The sequence below is a fragment of the Phoenix dactylifera genome, chromosome 4 (assembly GCF_009389715.1).
Source record: "Phoenix dactylifera cultivar Barhee BC4 chromosome 4, palm_55x_up_171113_PBpolish2nd_filt_p, whole genome shotgun sequence".
NCBI classification, from domain to species: domain Eukaryota; kingdom Viridiplantae; phylum Streptophyta; class Magnoliopsida; order Arecales; family Arecaceae; genus Phoenix; species Phoenix dactylifera.
This window is the reverse complement of record NC_052395.1, coordinates 2,644,711-2,664,821: the sequence shown is the minus strand read 5'-3', so window position 1 is coordinate 2,664,821 and position 20,111 is coordinate 2,644,711. Positions and strand designations below refer to the sequence as shown.

Here is a 20,111-nt window from a genome sequence, read left to right as displayed (position 1 = left end):
TTTTTTTGATGTATTCATATTAAAAATTGTAGTAAAAAAAATGCGCATGTGATTTATTTCTAACTTTCTAGACTTTTTTTAAGATATTTATAAAGAGAGAAATTAAGAATGCTCTCGTCAAAAAAAATTGATATAATTATTAAAGATCTATATATTAAAATTGTTTTTATAAAATTTGCACTAATATTGACATTTTATTTTGCCGAACAATTACATGTAAAACTCTTCCCCTACAAAACCCCCTTACAAAACCCGATTTGTTGATAATAAAATTTGCCATCCATCGGCACATATCTGGAATAGAAGCGAAGGGAAGATGCTTATCCGCCATCTTCACTCCAACGCGCCCTCGCATCTCCTTGCTATTCCGGGCTCTAATCTCGACTGGAATACTCGTATAGTCTTGTCTCCTCCCCATCCTTCGCACCGCCTCTCTCTTCCTCGCCTTTCCATTCAACCCCAAAACCCCGCTTTCGTCGCCAGAGCCAGTGCTGACAGGCAGGATAAGACCATCGAAGAAGAACTCGAGGAAGTCAAAGCTAAACTATTAGAAGAAGACGACGGACAGGGGGATGGAGGTGAAGTAGGAGACAAGGAGGTGTTCCCATTTTCTGATGGATTTCGGGGAGATGAGGGAGGTGGCGAAGGGGAAGGCAAAGGGTTCTCGGATTCGGATGTACATAGTGGGAGAAGAGACGAGAAGGATTACGACAGAGACCCCGACATCGCGGAGATACTTGGTAGCTGTTTCGATGACCCCCAGAAGGCCCAGGCTCGAGTAATCCTCTTGCCCTCATTTCTCTTTCCTAAGTTTTCATCAAGATTGCTTTTTGATTAACGTAAAAACTTTTTAAGGTGGAAGAGAGGATAAGAAGGAAGAGGAACAAAATAGTGCAAGCCAAAACTGGGTCCGCCGCACCGATGATAGTAACATTCAACAAGTAAAATCGTCACTCATCTGTTCTTTGTTTTCTTTTTTCTCTCTTCTTTTATGATGAACTTGGATAAATAAATTTCTTTGCTTTCTCAATCATTTTTTTTCAAAAAGAAAAGAAAAGCCGTTGCTTTTTACATAGTACGCATGGGCAATGATTCGATGCTTTTGCACTCATACAAATTGTAGCATAATTGGTTCTAGTGGCGATCAGAATCATTTATCTAAAATTTCGATTCTTGCAATATAATCGAGCCTGACTGGATACTTGCGGCCATTTTGCTAAAATGGTATATGCTCTAGCTATTAGACAGTTGAGTAAAGCAATGTTGTGTCTTTTATTTGTTCTTGTGGGGTGTGATTTATATGCCTAAGACAAATGTTGTTGCCTGGATCAAATCTTACCTTTCACATTTTGTTTGAACTCTTTAAAGGTTTTGGGGAAAGTTGCGGTGTTGCGTTCCTGGATTAAATTGCATAACCAAGGAACTCTGGCAATGTAACAAGGGGTTTTGGATGATGATATGTTTGCAAATAGGGAAAATAATTCCCACCTCTCTTGGGATATTCTGATTCATAAATCAATAATTTGAAAAATTGACATGGTTTTTTCATGCATTTTGCGGAACATGTCATTGACAAACTATAAACAAGCATGACCGATAAAAAGAAATTCTGGAGTGCTGCTAAGAGATCACTTTTAGAAGATCAAAGAGTAGTAAAATCTGTTAACTGCAAGTAAAGGACACAACCAGGATATTCTATTTTCTTAGAAAAATATTATCGCTTTGAAGTTGCTAGCAAAGATGTAAGATTCTGAAAATTTGGGGCTGATTTTTGTTGATTTTCTAGATTGGGAAGGGGACTTTAAAAATTTCGTTTTTTTATCAGATTCATTTTCTCGACGCTTTTCAATTAGAGTCGACTGTCTTGCTTTAGTATTGAATTTTCTTTTTCTTGATGGCAGATGCACTGATATTTCACATTTCCATTCACATATTCCTACTAATCAATAATGAATTTAATATTCTAAACTCTTTTTGATAACATGTTTGTTCTGGTTGGTTTGTGCCAGGTTTGGTTTTTCAAACTCCTATATATGGTTCGAATTTTATAATGCTCCATTACCAAAAGATGTGTCACTAATCTGTGATGTAAGTGCAATTTTTCCAACTTTCTTTAGATTCATTAATCTTCCCAATTTAGCTGATTTATTTGTGTGCAGACTATTCGAGCTTGGCATATTGTTGGGCGCCTTGGTGGGTGCAATTCTATGAACATGCAAGTAAGAACAATGATCATGGTTGTATGATATTGCTTGTGTGTGTTTAGACAGGAATTATTGAACAACTTGAAAGTTCATATAAGCCAAGTCTTGAAAATTGATTTTTACCATCTTGCTGAAGTAAATAATAAAAATGACAAGTCAAATGTTCAAATGTGTTTCCTTGGTGGTTGGTCTTTTAACCATGGAATAAGTGTATGCATATCTGTAGGTATTTCTCTAGCATGCAAGTATGATTAAAAGAAATAGAAAGTTCATATCTTTCAAAGACTAGGTAAATTTGCTACACTCTTTGCTTTCCACGCTTGCTAATAGTTTGATTCCCAAAATGTGTGGTACAAAGTTTAATACTAACTAGGACAATACTGTCAGCACTGTCAGTTACCACATCCAGTTTTAGGGAAATAATCTATATCTCTTATTCTGGGTCTCTTATTTCCCCAAGGGTTCTAGCATGCATTTTAATAATTTGCAGATGAATGACAAACAGTAGTCTAAAGAGCAATAAGTTGTACTTAAATTTTATCACACCGATTACAGATGTACTGCACATTTTGATTTCAGTATAAACCATTGCTGTGATAGTTGGTTATTAGAATGAGATCCTCCTCTTCTTCATATAACCAATGGGTATGGTAGCTTATTAGTGACAAGACTCATTCTGCTGTTGAAGAGATCAGGTAATAACCCAAAATTTATTGTAGACCTGTAGGGTTTACAAGTTCTCATGAACAGCACTGTGACAATGTGTAAGGCATGTGAAGTCAGTTAAAGTGTCATTTCAGTAGTTGTGTTTTTTTACCTTAAGCTGATGATCTTGGATCTCATCGATGGAGTTCCCTCAATAGTCTGAGGCATCATGGCAAAATAATTGTTACTTCTTGTAGCAATTTATTACCTATAAGCTTCAGTGGATCCTCCATTTTTTTTGGGTGCCTGCATTTTTAGTTTCGGGGGTGGGGGATATGGAGTTGTAAGATTCAGCAGATTGGTTCAGTTTCAGGTAATCAACCATGGAAAACTTTGTAGAAGTATGTGTCATTGGTTGTTAAGACTAGTATAATAGGCAATCACTAAACTGTAATTAGATCAAAGATGAAGAGTATGTATTATTTGAGATGAAAATGAAGTCAATAGGTCATTCTAGAGGGATGTTAATTATGTGGAATGAGATGGGAGGAAGATTTTCAAGAATGGTGTGCCAAACTTCTATCTATGTTTTTAGCTTATACTTGGCTTCATTCTATTTATTCAAAAATTATTTTGGCTAGACCTATATATTTGATTTATGCAGTTATCACAAGCGCCTTTGGATAATAAAAGACCAAGTTATGATGCAATTCAAGGAGCAAATGTAACGCCAACTACCTTTTACAACATTGGTGATCTCGAGATTCAAGACAACTTAGCACGCATATGGTAGCATATTTTGTTACACTAGCTGTTGTTCTCAATGTGTGTGCAATTCGCTTTTAGAATGCCCAGTCTGCAATTGTTTCAAGGCTTGGTAATGGTTCTTTGAACTGCTATTGTAGTTTGATATATATTTTCTATGATTTTAACAGGGTAGACATTGGTACTAGTGAACCATTGCTTCTGGATGTGCTGATTAATGCCTTGACCTGCATAAGCTCGGAGTAACTTCTCATCTAGCTGTTCTCTGCCGCATTAACATTTGTTTGAGCATACTTTAAAAAAAGTTAATTATAAATTTTCCTGAATGCTATTCGATTAGTGGGATTTACCATAAACTGGCATTCATGATCTTTCTTTTGACAGCTATGTAGGGATCAAACAAGTGGTCTTTGGGGGATCGGAATTTGAGAATTGGAAGGAGAACTTCGCATCAGAGGATGCTGGCTGTAGCATCCACAAGATATAACTTTTTCTCTGATTTATAAAAGTAAATGGCTGTCGAGTAACTCTGTTCCACCTGCAGCTACATTGTTCATCGGTATTCTCCTCAGAAGTGACATTTAGGATGAAACTGATGAGTATTTTGATCTAGAATCCCCTGTTTGCTAGTTTGAACAAGGAATTGCTTGTATTGTCATCAGCTATATCTATTGCTCGCGGTATTATGCTTTCCATTTGCTCAATTGTCATGTTAGCTATATTTAGCATGAGGGTGTAGGTATTTGCAAGTATAGTTTGAATCTCCCATGGTCGGAGATGTAAAAGGAGGACATGAAAAATCCTTCAAGAATTATGATGACTACCAAATATTGTTGATCTGCTGTATATCTTGCTGTCAAACTTATTTTTTGAATTTATGCATGTTAGTGATCTCAGTGTTTCATTGTATGTGAAAAAGCAGTGCCCTGGTCATAAGCTTCGCAATGCTCGAGTTTCTGGAGAACTTTGTTCCACTGTTTGGCATAGCCCAGCATCCTGTGTCTCTACCGGAAAACTGTCTTTGATGCTCACGACCCCTCCCCTTCCAAAAAAATAAAAAAAAAAAGAAAAAAAAAAGAAAAAAAAAATCTCTCGTCATCTTCGCACCATGCCTGCATGGACATGCTGGATTTTTGTATATAATTGTATTGCAGCCTTCTGATAAGAGGATTTCATTTTTGACTCTACTAGTATTTCAGGCATCACTTAACAACTTAACCAGAATATCAGATTGTCATGGATCCTCCAAAAGTTTTCCCAAAAATGTTGATGGGCATACCTGCACTGTTGATTAATACGCTTATTTTATTTCTCTTGTGAAACATTATGATTTTTAAGTGCCTCGTGAAGGACTTCTTTTCTTTATCAGAGTGGAGGCTTATGGCCTCGTCCACAAACTTCAATTTATAGCAAATGAGGCAATCAACATGGAAAATTTTTGTTATCCTTCTTTTTTTTGGTAAAAAATAGGAGGGGAAAGAAAGGACCTCACCTGCATAGCAGCCCCCACTGGACCTTCCTTTCATCAGAGAATGTTCGATGCAGGCTGCAAGTTTTCGCCTATCCTTTCCGACCTATAGGCTTCTTTCATTGGGATCAACACCCACGTGTGAATACGTTATTCCAGTACCATATGTTTCCAACTTGGACCACTTTAGTGGAAATAAAGCTCCGTTTCATCCGTGCTACCATCTTGGTGGCTTAATTAGGTTTCCGGTCTGCTCGTCTGAGACTTACACGAGTGATGATATGGTCGGAAAAGTTAGCTGAACAGTTGATTTAGGACGTGTATACAAGTACTAGTTGGTTCTGCATTAAAAGTGGGACAAATTATAGTATGAGACATGGTGTACCACACCATTCACACTCTGCTGTACACGTACACAGCACCTCTTTCTTTGCACACGCTGCGCATGCCCTGCGCTCGGTACTAAACGTCGGAGGAATGAGAGGGAGCTTCACGGGATCTGTCCGAGAGAAAGCAAACAGTGAACCCTCGTTTCCTACACAGAACAGGGTAATAAGTCCTGAACTTATTAGAGAATGTCGTGTGAACTCACTAGGCCATTACTGCCAAAAATATATAAAAAAAAGGCAATTTATCCATCTACACTAACATTAGTCCTTTTATCATGGCAAGTAACCTTTTTGGGCAAATTCAGGACGTGAATACTTTTGCAGTAGCTTTTAGGTGTATCGATTTGATTTCTGTCTTTCATCTATGATCATTTTTCTCCTGCCACAAAAGTTTTTTTGCTAGAGAATCATAATTATTTGAATATTCTCTTGTATGCATTGAACATATGCATACAAAAGCTTCGTAGTCCAGCACAAAGACTTTGGTCTTTTACGGTCTTTCCTAATGCATTTTCTTATTATTTTTAGATTTTTTTTTTGTTACCGAAGGAGGAAACCTTCTAGCAAATTACGGTCTGAGAGAACTGACATTCCACAGGACTAAAATGCTTCTTTTGATAAAATCCTCTCCATGTTCATGATCATGTTCATGGGATGTGCTCTTTGCTTTCTATCTTTCATATTTAATTATCTATAATATTTTTATAGACCCGTCCTTTTGAAGATATTTCTTCACACACATACTTGGCTACATCCACATAGAGTTCTATCCAAAATTAATCAAGTCTAAATTAGATAATAGAGATCTCACATCAATAATTCGATTCATTGAATGTGATATATTATTTTTAAACTACTCACATACCAAGATTCATATGATTTAGAGACTTCTTATCGATGCATTGCATGATTACAAAAATTAAATATTTTCAATAATATAATATAATATATATATTTTATCATTTGATGTATAATTAAGGACATCCAAATTCATATAATTTTTTGATATAGGCAATTTTGATATTTTAAATAACATCCAACGTTTTAGATCATCAACGTGAAACACTATCGTCTGATATAAATTTAACTAATTTAAGTGAAGATTTACTCTAGTACAGCTACTTGTATCTATTTATATATACTAGTTATCTTAAATGGTCAATTTTTTAAAACCCTTTTTTATATATATTTAGTTAAATTCTCACGTTTCTATATTCCTCTCTTTGTTTCGAACAAATCACATGCACCCCATCCAAGCTATTTAGGTCCCATCGCGTGCGGACATTTCAGTCAGTATACAACGGACCAGAGAGCAACGTGTTATCCTCCTGCCGGCCTGCTATCCCCTTCCGGTGATATCCAATGCGAACCTCGGTCGACACCGTTTAACGTTGTCCCAAGATCGATATCATTATAACTATCCTCCGAAACGGCTGCCGGCACCGGGATGCGGGGATTCCCCGTCCGCGCGCGCTAATTCCGGATATACTAATCCGCCCCACTTGCTCGCACAGCAAATTCCGAGACGAGAGAGGGAAAAGAACAGCGGAATTCGATACTCCTCGATAAATCCCCGACATTTTATTTATTCCATCCCGAATTGGCCTCCACTGTTCCGCCCACCGCGATCTCTCTGGAAGGCGGAGAGGGCAACGAGACAAGCGGCGACCCCTCCCATTTGTCCAAACCCCCGACAACGGCTCTCCCTTCTCTCCCAATCGTCGCCTTTCTCTCTCTCATTGTCTTCCGTTTCCTTCCTCCTCTCCTCGACAACGGCTCTCTCTAATTTCACTCTCCCCCCTCGAAAAATTCCCATTTCACGATTACTCCCGCTCCTTTGTTCTCTTCTTCGCTTCCATTCCGCCTTTTCCAGTGCTCTCTTTTCTTCTTTTTGGGCTTATTCTCTGTTTTTCGTCTTTTTTTCCCATAAAGATTGATGCCGGATTCGCCACTGGGGGAATGCGAGGCGAAACGGTCCTTTTTTTCGCTGGAAACGATGCCTTTTTTGCCATTAAGGATTTGGGGTTTGGTTTCGGAGGTTCTTTTGGTGTTGTGATATTGATTTGAGGCTGAACCGGTTCCGATATTGGGATCATGATGAATGGGCGAGGAGAGGAGCCCGTGTTCGAGGTGGCGATCGTGGTGCCCAAGAGGAGGGAGAAAGAAGGCGACAAGAATCGGGACTGCGTTGAGTTTCTTGTGCAGGAGTTGAAGAAGGCGGGCTTGATAGTTGAAAGAGTATGCGGGATTTCGGATGAATTTATAGAGGTTGGTTTTTTGTTGATTGTTAATACCGTTCTTTTCCTTTTTAATTTTTTTATTTTTTTGTGGAAATAATGTTCGCGTTTATAAAGAGTAGTTCTTTTTTGATTGTTTATCTCTTTCCCTTTATAAGGGATTCATGATGAACTCATGAAGATTGGTCCTTTTTGATTGTTGTTACTGTTCTTTCTTAATGTGGCATTTGGGATTAATTCATAAAAGATGTGCCTTTTTTATTTTTTTTATTGCTGTTCTTTCTTAATGTGGGATTTTGGATGAATCCGTAAACATTTCTTACATCTGCTTGAAGCATCCATCAAGAACGAAAGATATCAGTTGAAGGTACATTGTTGCTCAAGAGATCTGATTCTATTATAATAAAAACACTTCTTTCCATGATATTCTTCTGTGTGCATTTGATTTTCGCTTCTCCAGATCTGCTGTCTCTTGAAGTGAGTATGCTTGTAACATTTGGTACCTTAAATTTTAAAAAGCATTATATTTTGGATCCATTTATTCTTGTCTACTTAACCAGAAAGTATGGGAATTCAATCTTATCGCTCTTTTTTATTTTACTACTTTAAAAGAGGCTTATAAAACTTATTTTGTGAAAGTACTAAAATTTTCTCTAGTACCTAAGGTTTTATTGGTTTCTTTGTCAGGAAAAGCTTAGTTTGTTTACAATTCATAGATCCTAACTTTGTGGGCTAGGTCTGAAAATAGGCTGGGTAATATCCGACTGTATCCGATTCCATAACCGATTTGGATCGGATTTAGATAGAAACTAGCATATAACCTGCACGATGCATGAGATGCAATTTTTTCTCCATTTCTACTTATTCTTAAATTTAATATAGAATATATAATAGAATAGATATCAGAAATAGAATAGAATATAACAAATATAAGAGCCTAATTATTTTCTAAAATAATTTTTTGATATTGATATATAATGTGCTATCAGTATATAAAATTATAATAGTATCTATCAATAATAAATAATAAGATCATGATCCATTCTGCATATAATAAGAAAGAGAAAATTATTGCATCAAGGAGATATTTAAATGCAATATAGCAGGGCCATTAGTGGTTGTACTTGCACTTTTAAGTAAGATCATGATTATAAAAATGCAATAGAAATTAATACAATATTAGTATAATCTAATGACTCGCATAGGATACGGGCAGGGTATATTACTATTGAAAAATATTTTTATTAATATCAACATACATAAAGCAAATATAGTTATTAATAATATCACTAATTTCTTTATTAATTTATTAGTACTCATAAAAAATTTATTAATACAATTTAATAAGCTAATAGGCTTCTTATTAATGATATTGTATTATTATGAATCATATTAAATAAGAGCCCTACTTATTATCCAAAATAAAGTGTTTTATTAATAACGTTATTAATATGTACATTCACATGGCAGATAGAGAGCTTTACACAAGCAGAGCCTCTATTTTAGTATATATTAGTGTATAACCCATATAATACTCAAATATGATTTTTTTATTTTTGATTTATTCTTTAAATATAATATAGCAGTATAATAAATTATATTTAAAATATTATGTAGTTTATTTGAAACCATCATGACGCCATTGCGACATTGTAACAGCTGTTACTTTAAATCATGGAGTAAATTACATTTGTGTAGGCCAGAATATAGATTATAGTAAATTTCAAGGCTATAAATGTGTCGATTGGCTTGAGTTTGAGTTAAAATTAAATTATGAACATGTAATTATTATATATGATATTAAAATATATTTTTATGAAAAATTAAAAATATATTTATTCATATATTTTCGTTATATATAATTATTATATTATATTAACTAATTAATGAATGTTAGATATATTTAGTTTAATTGTTATATATTTTTGTAATTTATTAACTATTATTCTGTAGCTTGCAATTGTTTGTTTACATATTTAGTATCAACTCTCTTGTCTCGGTAATTTAATTAAGACTACATGGCTTTTACCTTATTAATGATAATATGAAATGTGAGAATGATTCAGATTCATCAATAATATTAGTTACCACATGGCGAGTGGTTAAAAACCATAATTCTACAGCATGCAATTAATTTATACATGACTTTAAATTAATACTGGACTTCCACCTTATTAATGATAATGTGGAATGAGAGAAGAATTTAAATTCCGCCATTAATATTAGTGTCCACGTAGTGAGCGAAGAGCTCAGCACAAGCAGAGCCTCTATTTTAGTATATATATAATAGATTCTAGTACATAGTCAGGTCCGTATTGGAATTTGGATTTTAAAAATTTTTGGAATCCTGATTCAGATATTCGGTAAAAAATTACTTCCAAATAATTTTGCTCCCATAACCAGAATCAAACCTCTGAACTATTAAGTACTCGACCACCAGGCTCCAGCATTCAATTTTGCTTTACAATAATTATTTATTTTACTTATTTAAACCTTAGTCAATTAGTCATGTCATTAAATACAATTACTTGATATATGTTATGATATTTTATATTTTAATAATTAATTTTTTCCATAAAAATCAATCCTTTTCCCTGATAAAAAGGAAAAGTGAATATACACCATTACGCTTTATGATATTTTTAAAATATTGTTGCTAAAAATATTTTAAAATATCAATTTTCTATATATTTCTACATTTACATTTTTTACATGCTCTCGTAAAAATAGAAATTTTTATATATGTTTCAGTTATTTCACATTAGAAATTTTATTAAATTTATTAATATTATTTATATAGTTTATTTTAAATATTTTTGGTCTTTAGTATTTTAATAAAATCCAGTTAGATAGTGATTTGAATCCTAGATGAGGTTGGTCTTCTTGCAAGTTTAGTAACCATGCGTTAGACCTATCCCTAGTTACTTGTGCATTACCTGCAATATAGATAGGGGGGTTCCATTCCCTTCTTTATGATTGTCATTATGTTAATTTTTATTATTGAATTCCACCCAAGATTTGACTTATGTCCTAATAATTACCAATTTATATTTGTAATTTTGTATTCAGATAGAAAACATGTAAATATAACTAATATCCAACTAGTATCCTTGTCCATTTTAGAATAAATGTGGATATGCTTAATAGCCGATCATATCCATATCTGTTTAAAACAAATATGGATACTAATTTGATATTCGTTTAATATCTGTATCTGTATTCATATTCGCTGAAAAGTTATAGATATAAATATGGATATACCAGTATCAGATCCATATTCAATCTGTTTTCAGCCCTCTTATGGGATAAACAGCTTTGCTCTGTCATATGGGCAATTTTTTTCTTGTGGACTGGACTGTGGGTCATTAATTGATAACCAGTTTGCTAAACAATTATTGGATTTATTGGTGATTATTTTCACTGATTATTACCTATCTGTCAAATGATGAGTTGCATCTGATTGGTTAGTTTAAATTTATGGTTGAAAGCAGTGGCTGTAGGTTGGAACATATAACTTGAAAGCGATAATTATTAACTGCAAATTTAGGAGTTGTTTTCATCGTAGATACCCCCTTCTCTCTCTCATGAGGCATCTTTGCTTATTAATGTTTTGTCCTTTCAGTTGGCAGCACCACAGGAAACTTTGGGAAGAGCTGCAACTGAATTGCAAATAAAAAAGTTGACTTACATTGGTAATTGTGTAAGAATTTCATTTTCTAATTTTATTTGGCTTCCTGGACTTCTGCGAATTTACTCATTTATGGCCTTATAACCTTGGATTCTGTTTTAGGAATGGAGCTACAGTTTGAGTGGGATCAAGTTACAGCATTTGTGAGGCAGCCAGATGGATCATTGTTCAGCTGGTTTGAGCGGTTTCGCTGTTTCCATCATTTGCTGTATAGGATTGTATGCCTCATCTCTCCTCCCCTCTCGCTCCTTTCCCCCCTTTGCGTGTACTACTTCATGAAGCATGCATCTGTTTGATATCTGCCCTTCAAACAAGATTAGTTTAGTCAAAGACTAAGGGCCTGTTTGGGAATTCCTGCAGGAATATCCTGCAGGAGTTAGGCCTGTTGACCTGCTCAGCCTGTATTCTTTTAAAAACCCATTCTAGTCTTAGCTTAGAACTCGTGTGTTGGCCTGTCGGTCTGCAGGAAGAAAAAAACAACCCATGGAGGTTCTTTTTTTTCCTCCCATAGGGTTTGGTCTGGAGGAGTATTGGGTTGATCTGGGCCCTACCTATATAGATTGCCCAATCTGGAATCCAATACGAAATCCAGCCCAATCCTTCTGGATTTCTTAAACAGGCCCTAAATATCTCCCATTCATTCTGCAGGAAAGTCAGAGCCCTTCAGAGGTTTGAAAAGTTAGATTTCCGGGACATTTTTGTGTGATGGTTTGTCACAATGTCTTGATCTTATAATTGAAATGTCATCAGGTGAACAGGGCGGAGGCAGATCTAACATTAAAGTTTGATGGTAAAGAGATACAACTTCAGATAAATGAATCATTACTAAAAAGATTTGAAGATGAAGGAATTGTTAAACAAGTCTTCCCCTTGCATGGTATGCTAATTGATATCTTTCTAGTGCCTATTTAATCATTAGTGGCAGCTGACTGATAGCATACTCCTGCATGCAGATGAAAAAAAGAGGAAACAGCTTTTGAAAAATTGGGCTCTTAACTGGTTCGATTTCACATCGCAGCCAGTTGATGAAATTTATTTATACTATGGGACCAAGGTTAGTTCTTTTAGTCTAGAATTCAGTTAGCCTTTTCTATTGTCTTTGCCTTTTCTTCTAGTTTTTCTATCTGTCCAAAATTTCTTTTCTGGCACTCTATATTGCAGATTGCCACATATTTTTCTTTTCTTGGAATGTACACTCGGTGGCTGTTTTTTCCAGCTGCACTTGGACTTGCCCTGCAGCTGATTGATTTTGGGTATGATACTTCCCATTTAAGAATGTTTGCATACTGCCTATATATGTTGAATATCATGCAACAAATATAGAATTGATTAATTTCATGGCTTAAAAAACAAACAGATCAATGCAGTTAGTTGTGCTTCCTGCTTTCTTCATTTTCATCATTTCATGGGCTGTTTTTTTCATCCAATTTTGGAAGCGCAAGAATTCAACACTTCTAGCCAGGTGAACATTATACTCTGTTTCTCAGAATATTGACAGAAAGATTCACTAGCTGCTTATGAAGGAAGGACTAATGCCTTTTCCCCCACTTCTGGCAGATGGGGTATAAACTGCTCACTTTCCGAGTACAAGGCCCTAGACACTGAAAGGAGTTCCTCGAACCGTGTCCATGCAGATCATGAAAAGAATTTTGATGCCAATAAGCCAATAGAGAAAAAAATATTACAAAGAGATGAGTGGCTTGGACTTCTACTAAGAATAAGAAATAATACAATTGTTGCATTGGCTATCATTTGTCTTCAGTTGCCATTTGAATTGGCTTATGCTCATCTATATGAGATCACTGAATCTTATATTTTAAAGTAAGAATCTTAGCTGCACTTTCCTTTTTTTAAATTTACAAAAGACCTAAGGTTTTGTTATGAGAAACGTGGAGAACATGTAACTTGAGCGATACTTATACGATAATTATACTCCCTCTGTGTTTGATTCATGTTGATTCTGTAATAATTTGATGCATGTTGTCTGCTTTACACAACCACTTGCTTTAATGAACATTGAATGACATCCCCCCCCCCTCTCTTTTTTCTGAATCATTCATGTTGATTACATACTGAACACTTGAACATTTTTCTGACACCATAGGTTGCATTTACTTTGCATCATTAGAGAATTGAGACTTTTCAATTAAAGTGCATGTCTAGCTAACTAAGATGATCTAAGTGTTATCTAGTTCACTTAAGAATAAAACTTGAATCATGAGAGTGAAAGAAGGGAAGATTTTAGTATGGATATAGCTACGTGATAAAACAATATTTAATTTGCCATATGGTAAAAAAAATGGTAAACAATGGAACAAACTACATTGGTCTAATTATCAGATATGTATTGATGAAATTTAGGTGACTAGGAAGAACACCAAAGAATGGACAAAAGCGTATAAATGCCAATCAAGAACAAGTGAATGAGATATATAAAATCACTTTTTTATGGAATTGGACTTCTGAGATATACAAAACCATTAGAGTTGTTGGTAGAAAGTAGTCTAAAACAAGTTCCAAGGATTTTAGAAATCTGATTTACCTATGTCTTAAGAAGATTGTGTATTCAGGTGATTTTCTTAAGCAGGCATTTAACTTGCAAGTTTATAGCGTGAAGAAGAAGAGTTTGATTCTTTTTTTTTAATCTTGAAAAGCACATGCAAGAGTACCGGGTTAGTGTGTTTTGTGGGCAAGGAAGAGGGATGCACTGAATAAGTATATTGACAGCGATAAAGGTTTATGTGAAGGAGCAATGGCGAGTATAAAGAGGCAAGGTGCAGTATGTGGCAATTGGCCTTCATTAAGATCAGCCTTAAGATCCTCCTTTTACAATTATTATAGATTTACAGTTTCATCCGTGGATCAACGTGCCATTTAACATGATCAATACAACATGGTAATAACATGCCGATGCCTTACTACCAAGTGGCACCGGCTGCATGTCAGTGCTTTGGCGCCAATTGATATTGTTAGCTTCATTCTTGTAAAAGAATAAAAATAATGGACAAGGATGGTCTAGTATGATCAAACTAGGGTGGATCGAGTAGGGATACCTTGGAGGTTATGCAATCATTAAATAGCATTGGGAACAAACTAAAATTTGTGTCCATTACATCATCATCACATGAGCATGATATAACACTGCAAAGATGAGATGCTGAAGTAAATGGTGGTGAAACTTTGAATGAAGGGGTTATCTTAATATACTTTGAAAAGCCTCAGAGAAATTCTCTGAAGCAGTCTCAGAGTTTAGGTTTTCTGCGGTAAAAAAAAAAAAGATAAGGTCACGGTGGACTGGATGTAAGTGGTGAAAGAGAATCTGGACTTTTTATTCGAATTATGGAAAGTATTGATTATAAAGATAGTGAATATTGTGTTGAAACACAGTAAAAGGTTGCAACTTTAAATGTGGGTATGTGGAATGGAGGACACAATAAGGATTAAAAGGCATCACTTAGGTTCCATCTTTCAGAAAGGTTTGCAAGTAATGAACAAGGATGTCTTGAATAGGACTAAACCAGGGTGGATTAAGTGGTAGTATGCAGCAATTCTATATGATTGTTAATTATGATTCAAGATGTGAATTCTGAATGGTAAAATTGGCTGCAGTGAATAGAAATAAAAGCCACTGTGGTTGTTCCACCAAAAAAGATGGGAGTAGACCTTGAGGCATTTTGAGCTGCAAGCCTTAGAAATTAAATTCAAATAGTTCTAGATATATTAATGATACAAACTGCAAGCCTCATGTGCTTCTCCACACCATCAATTGCCCTTGCTAAAGGCCAAAGAGCTGACGGCTTTGACCGAAGCATTAGTTTTATTTTAACTAAAAATTTTAGAGTAGGTAAAACAAGAAAACAATCAAATGATGATGAACTGTCTCTAGGTGAAAATATTACCAAAGTTTTACCAAGCTAATGGTTTTCATTTTATCTCATAACTATTTCTTTTATTGGAGTCAGAAAAAGTCATCTGCTTAAGGAGTCTTACGGTGCTCATCTATGTAAGAAACACAGTAAGCTAGGTTCTTGTATGTGAAGACTAATAAGACATAAGATGAGGCAAAGTTGATGGAGCAGGAATGTCAAAATAGTGCTGTGGAGATACAAAACAATGACATGCAGGGCATATGAGTGATGCATGTGTTGTTTTGCCATGGACGGTCAAGTTGAAAGAGCTGTCAATATATGTCTGCTTTACTTGGGCACACTGTACGAACAACTGCAGTAACCATGATGCCAGTATTGGAGCGTCGAATCAATATAATCTCATTCTAAAATGGATTTCATTCTCACTGCATGTAGCTATTAGCAGAAGCATGGCAGATGAAGCTAACGCCTCTAAATGCCATGAGAGTGGATATCTGCTCTACGTCACAAAGAATCATGATAAAGTTGAAGCGAAGATTGCTTGTGCAATTGTTCTATGTATTAGTATTCATGGATTTATGAAAGCATTAATTGACTCAAGTTTATATAGAAGTTTATTGGGAAGTCTTGAGATAAACTTTCCTGCATGCTAATGGTTCTGTGCTGCAGGTTATTGCTGACGGCCGTCTATCTTTTGGCTATTCAATACTATACACAGATTGGTGGCAAAATGTCTGTCATTCTTATTAAATATGAAAACAATCAAGGCGAGGAGTCTAGTGCTGCCAGTTTGGTTTACAAGGTGAACCTAGTTTGTAGTGGATACCTTTGTTTTTGTTGGCACATATATTTCATGTGTAACTTTTCTTTGGACAAGCTCTCTCTTTCTTTGTGTTGGCAGTTTATCAGGTTTATGTGTAACTTTTCTTTGTGCAGGTTTTTGGCCTTTATTTTATGCAGTCATATATTGGATTGTTTTACCATGCCCTGTTGCATCGCAACCTTACAACTCTTCGTGAAGTCCTGATACAGCGCCTTATTGTTTCTCAGGCATGGCCTCAGTAGTTATGCTTTTCTGATATTACCTTGCTTTCTGCTAAACCCATTATTTTAGGTGATCATTAGGTGCTGGAAAATCTGATAGAGAATGCTTACCCCTACCTCAAGTACAGCTATAAGAAATACAAAGCTGTTCAGTAAGCTTCCTGATATTCTTTTACTACACATTTGGGTATTTTTGTTCCCTATTTGTTGTATTTTCTTTTTTTTTTCAAAAGAAAGAAGAAAAAATGATGAATCTTTATGTTTTACAAAGCAAGAAAAAGCACGAGAAAGGTTCATCAGTAGGAAAGACGATACGCTTGGCTACCAGAGTGGAAAAAGAGTATCTGAAGCCTTCTTACACAGCATGCATTGGGAAGGAGCTTGAAGATGGCTTATTTGATGGTAATGATCATATACAGATAATTTTTGTGGACACTTTTATAATCTTATTGTTGAGTCGTCCCAACAAAACTTTCACAATCTGAGTACATATGGGCTTGTCCAAACATTAAAAAAATATGGCACCTACTGCAGATTATCTGGAGTTGGCTTTGCAATTTGGAATGATCATGATGTTTGCATGTGCATTCCCTCTTGTGTTCTGCTTCGCTATAGTGGTATATATCCTTTTGATTGCCTCAGATCATATCTTCCTTGTTTGGGTATATATAGACATCCTTGTTTGGATGGTTATGTTTGTTTCCATGTAAACACTATTTTGCTTGAACTTACGCAGAATAATATCACTGAAATCAGAACAGATGCTTTGAAGCTACTTGTTATGTTACAGAGACCTGTGCCCCGTACTTCTGCAACAATTGGAGCTTGGCTGAACATATTCCAGGTTTGGTGTTAAATTATAGAACCTGTTATCACATGAACCTTTTTTGTGCAATATTAGCGATCAGAGAGATATGCAAGGAAATATTACAGGGGGTGGAGATGAAATAAATTCTCAGACTTCCTTGACTAGAACCTTGTTTGTCATGTTATGTGGTTCTGGTACCACACAATAGAGAATTGCGAGGTTCAAAGTGTTACTTAACATGAATGTTTAGGTGTGCATGATGGTTTTTGGTTTTCATGATCCATCATGGTTCAGAGCATTGGCAACTAGGAAAAATTATGTGAAATGCAATTCTGTTATGATAGTCAATATCCTTGACTGCAACTCTTTGTGCTCATATTTTCTGTTTAACTAATTGATTGTTTCATCATGTTTCAGTTTCTAATTGTGACAGCAATCTGCACCAACTGTGTACTGCTTGTTTGCTTGTACGATCAGGAGGGGAAGTGGAGAATTGAGCCTGGGCTTGCAGCAATCCTTATAATGGAGCATGTTCTCCTCCTTATCAAATTTGGCTTCTCTCATTTTGTGCCGGAGGAGCCGGCATGGGTGAAAGCAAATCGTGTAAGAAATGTGGTACAGGCACGGGACATGTATTCTAAGCAACTTCTAAGGAGTATCTCCAACTTAGAGATGAAGAGAAACTGAAGAAAGCAAAGAGATTGGGAAAGGTTTCATGTTGATTGGTCTGATTGATATGTTCTATCTCGCCAGTCACCACCCTTTGTGGTTGTTCGGCGTTGCAACTTTGTGATTATCCGAGTAAGGTTTTCTAACCGCGATTTTTGTTCCAAAGGTGAATGTAAGAAGAATCACCTTTTGTTATATCATGTAAAATTTTTATTAGACCAGCTTGAGACATTTAGTTGCAGACCAAAAACCAAAAAGAAATGGAAAAACCAACATTCGATACCAGGTTTTCCCTTCAGGATTTTTGCATATTACTTCCTGACATCTTTCATTTTTGCATATTACTCTGTCCTTTTAGTTTTTATATTTTAACCCCTGAAATGTTGTAACTTATTACTTATGCATCCATCGAGTTAACTAGACGATACCGGATGTTCTGTTTATATTCTCCTACTGGTGTTAGTCTCACATCTTTTGGATTTTTTTTTTTGCCTTCAGTCTCAGGCTAAACTAACCTTTAACCCGTGCCCCTCTATTGTTGGTACCATGGCGGCCAAGTCCAGAGTGAGAAGAGGCTAATCCCAAGCCTCACTCATTGGTAAGCTGAGGGCATTTGTTTTCTTCTATTATCTTGGTTAACCTTAGCCAAACTTTAAGTAAAAACTAGTGGATAGACCGATTTGTAGAAAGAGAGAATTTTACAAGAATTTTTATGTAATTATAAAAAAGATAAATATGCAATCACAGAAGATTTTAGAGATTAATCACCCTTTTTCAATCTTTCAAAGAACCTAAATGACATAAAAAAATAGCAGAATAATATGAAAATCTTGAATATATTAATTGTTCAAAACTATAGTGAATCATACATGAAAGTCTAAACCAAGAGAAGCAAACAAGGATGAAAGAAAACCTATTTATCTATGAAAAACAGTAAGCTTTTATTGCCGCACTCCATGTACAAAGCATGCAATCCTTCCCTCCACCTTCTTGGCGTCAGCTTCATTGTCCGTTAATCCGAGCCCAAGACTCCAACCCAACCAAACGCGTTCAACCGCGATCATTAGCTCTCCAATCATCCAAGGAAGCTACCTTCTGTGATCAAAAGGCTGCCTTCTCTTAGTTTTCTCTATGTACATCAAACGAATAAACGAATCATCCCTTCATCGATCGATCTCAACTCGGTCCTTCTCCTCTCTGAGAATCGGATCTCGAGCCGCGCGAGCTTCCAAAGCTGCCGCTCAATTGGCGGGCGTAGGCGACGACGGCCTTGGCCCAGCGCTTGATCTCGTTCTTAAGCTTATCCGGGTCCAGCTCCTTGAGCGGGCCCGACTCCATCTTGAACTCGATCCCCGAGAAGTACCGGTCCAAACGGGCACGCTTCGAGCGCGAGCCGCTGCCGCCGGCGATGGCGTCCTCCGGTGGCCGAGTCAGAGCCTTCTCTCCTGACATGACTCGTCTTTCTTCTATATGACACAGGTGATTGGCGAATTTATAATGGCATCGTGGGGTTTTGGTAGGATTTGGCTTCAGGTATTCCGTGGGATGGACTTGGATGTTGGATTGTTTGTTGGGACTCCGGGAGGTTTGAAGTTGGGACCGATGGAAGTTTTCCGCACGTATGGATTAGTTAAGCAGCGTATGGATTAGCGTGCTGCTTCTTGGAACTCGGAGACATCTTCTTGGAACTCTTCTGTGGGAAGGACTTGGATGTTGGATTGTTTGTTGGGACTCTGGGAGGTTTGAAGTTTGGATCGATGGAGGTTTTCCGCACGTATGGATTAGCGTGCTGCTACATATAGCTTCCAATTTAGTAGTCGTTACTAGTTAAGCAACGTATGGATTAGCGAACTGCTTCTTAGAACTCGGAGACATATAGCTTCCAATTCAGCAGTCGTTCCTCGTTAAGCTAAGCAGCGTTGATTTGGTCCACGTGGGAATATTAGCCGACATATACCTTTCCAGTCATCTCGATCATTTGATTATTTGTGGAATGAATGTCAGCTTCCAATTCGGTAGTCGTTACTCGTTAAGCAGCGTTGATTTAGTCCGCGTGGGAATATTAGCGGACATATACCTTTCTAGCCATCTCGATGATTTGATTATTTTTGGAATGAACTTTTCTACCATGAAATCTCATCAGCGACTTGTAAATAAAATTAAAAAGAAAATAATCTAACATTTTTCCTCCTTTTATTATTTATTTTTTATTCAAAATGCAGTATAATTCGTTTTATTGGCTGAGCAAATCGCTTGAGTTTTTCTCCAACCGCAGTGTCTCGTTCTTAGGTCGTTCAAAATTCTGCTGGTTAAAAACTTGTTTAC

The 20,111-nt window shown here is 36.1% G+C and overlaps 2 protein-coding genes across 4 annotated transcripts; both read left to right on the top strand.

Annotated features, from left to right (window-relative positions):
• The first annotated feature begins 259 nt into the window (after window positions 1-259).
• On the top strand, window positions 260-4,492 carry LOC103712945. Of its 2 annotated transcripts, none has more exons than XR_003386774.2 (7): window positions 260-778; window positions 856-941; window positions 2,010-2,088; window positions 2,160-2,219; window positions 3,514-3,638; window positions 3,785-3,918; window positions 3,999-4,088. XR_003386774.2 is itself a non-coding variant. In XM_008799660.4 (7 exons), the coding sequence occupies exons 1-7, from the start codon at window positions 317-319 to the stop codon at window positions 4,099-4,101; spliced, it is 987 nt and encodes a 328-aa protein (XP_008797882.2). In that variant the 5' UTR covers window positions 260-316; the 3' UTR covers window positions 4,102-4,492. The 2 variants fall into 2 exon arrangements, 1 of the variants encoding a protein (XP_008797882.2); XM_008799660.4 differs by having other exon boundaries at window positions 3,785-3,856; window positions 3,999-4,492.
• A 2,281-nt stretch (window positions 4,493-6,773) lies between these two features.
• Window positions 6,774-18,084, top strand: LOC103712944 (anoctamin-like protein Os01g0706700). 2 transcript variants are annotated; one of them, XM_008799659.4, is made up of 15 exons: window positions 6,774-7,739; window positions 11,331-11,400; window positions 11,499-11,614; window positions 12,147-12,273; window positions 12,350-12,450; window positions 12,558-12,649; window positions 12,754-12,858; window positions 12,954-13,217; window positions 15,935-16,067; window positions 16,202-16,315; window positions 16,391-16,461; window positions 16,581-16,711; window positions 16,844-16,926; window positions 17,046-17,153; window positions 17,535-18,084. In XM_008799659.4, exons 1-15 carry the CDS (start codon window positions 7,566-7,568, stop codon window positions 17,802-17,804), a joined length of 1,959 nt encoding a protein of 652 aa, XP_008797881.2. In that variant the 5' UTR covers window positions 6,774-7,565; the 3' UTR covers window positions 17,805-18,084. The 2 variants fall into 2 exon arrangements, with proteins under 2 accessions (XP_008797881.2, XP_026662684.2); XM_026806883.2 differs by lacking the exon at window positions 6,774-7,739 and having other exon boundaries at window positions 11,331-11,408.
• Window positions 18,085-20,111: the final 2,027 nt, after the last annotated feature.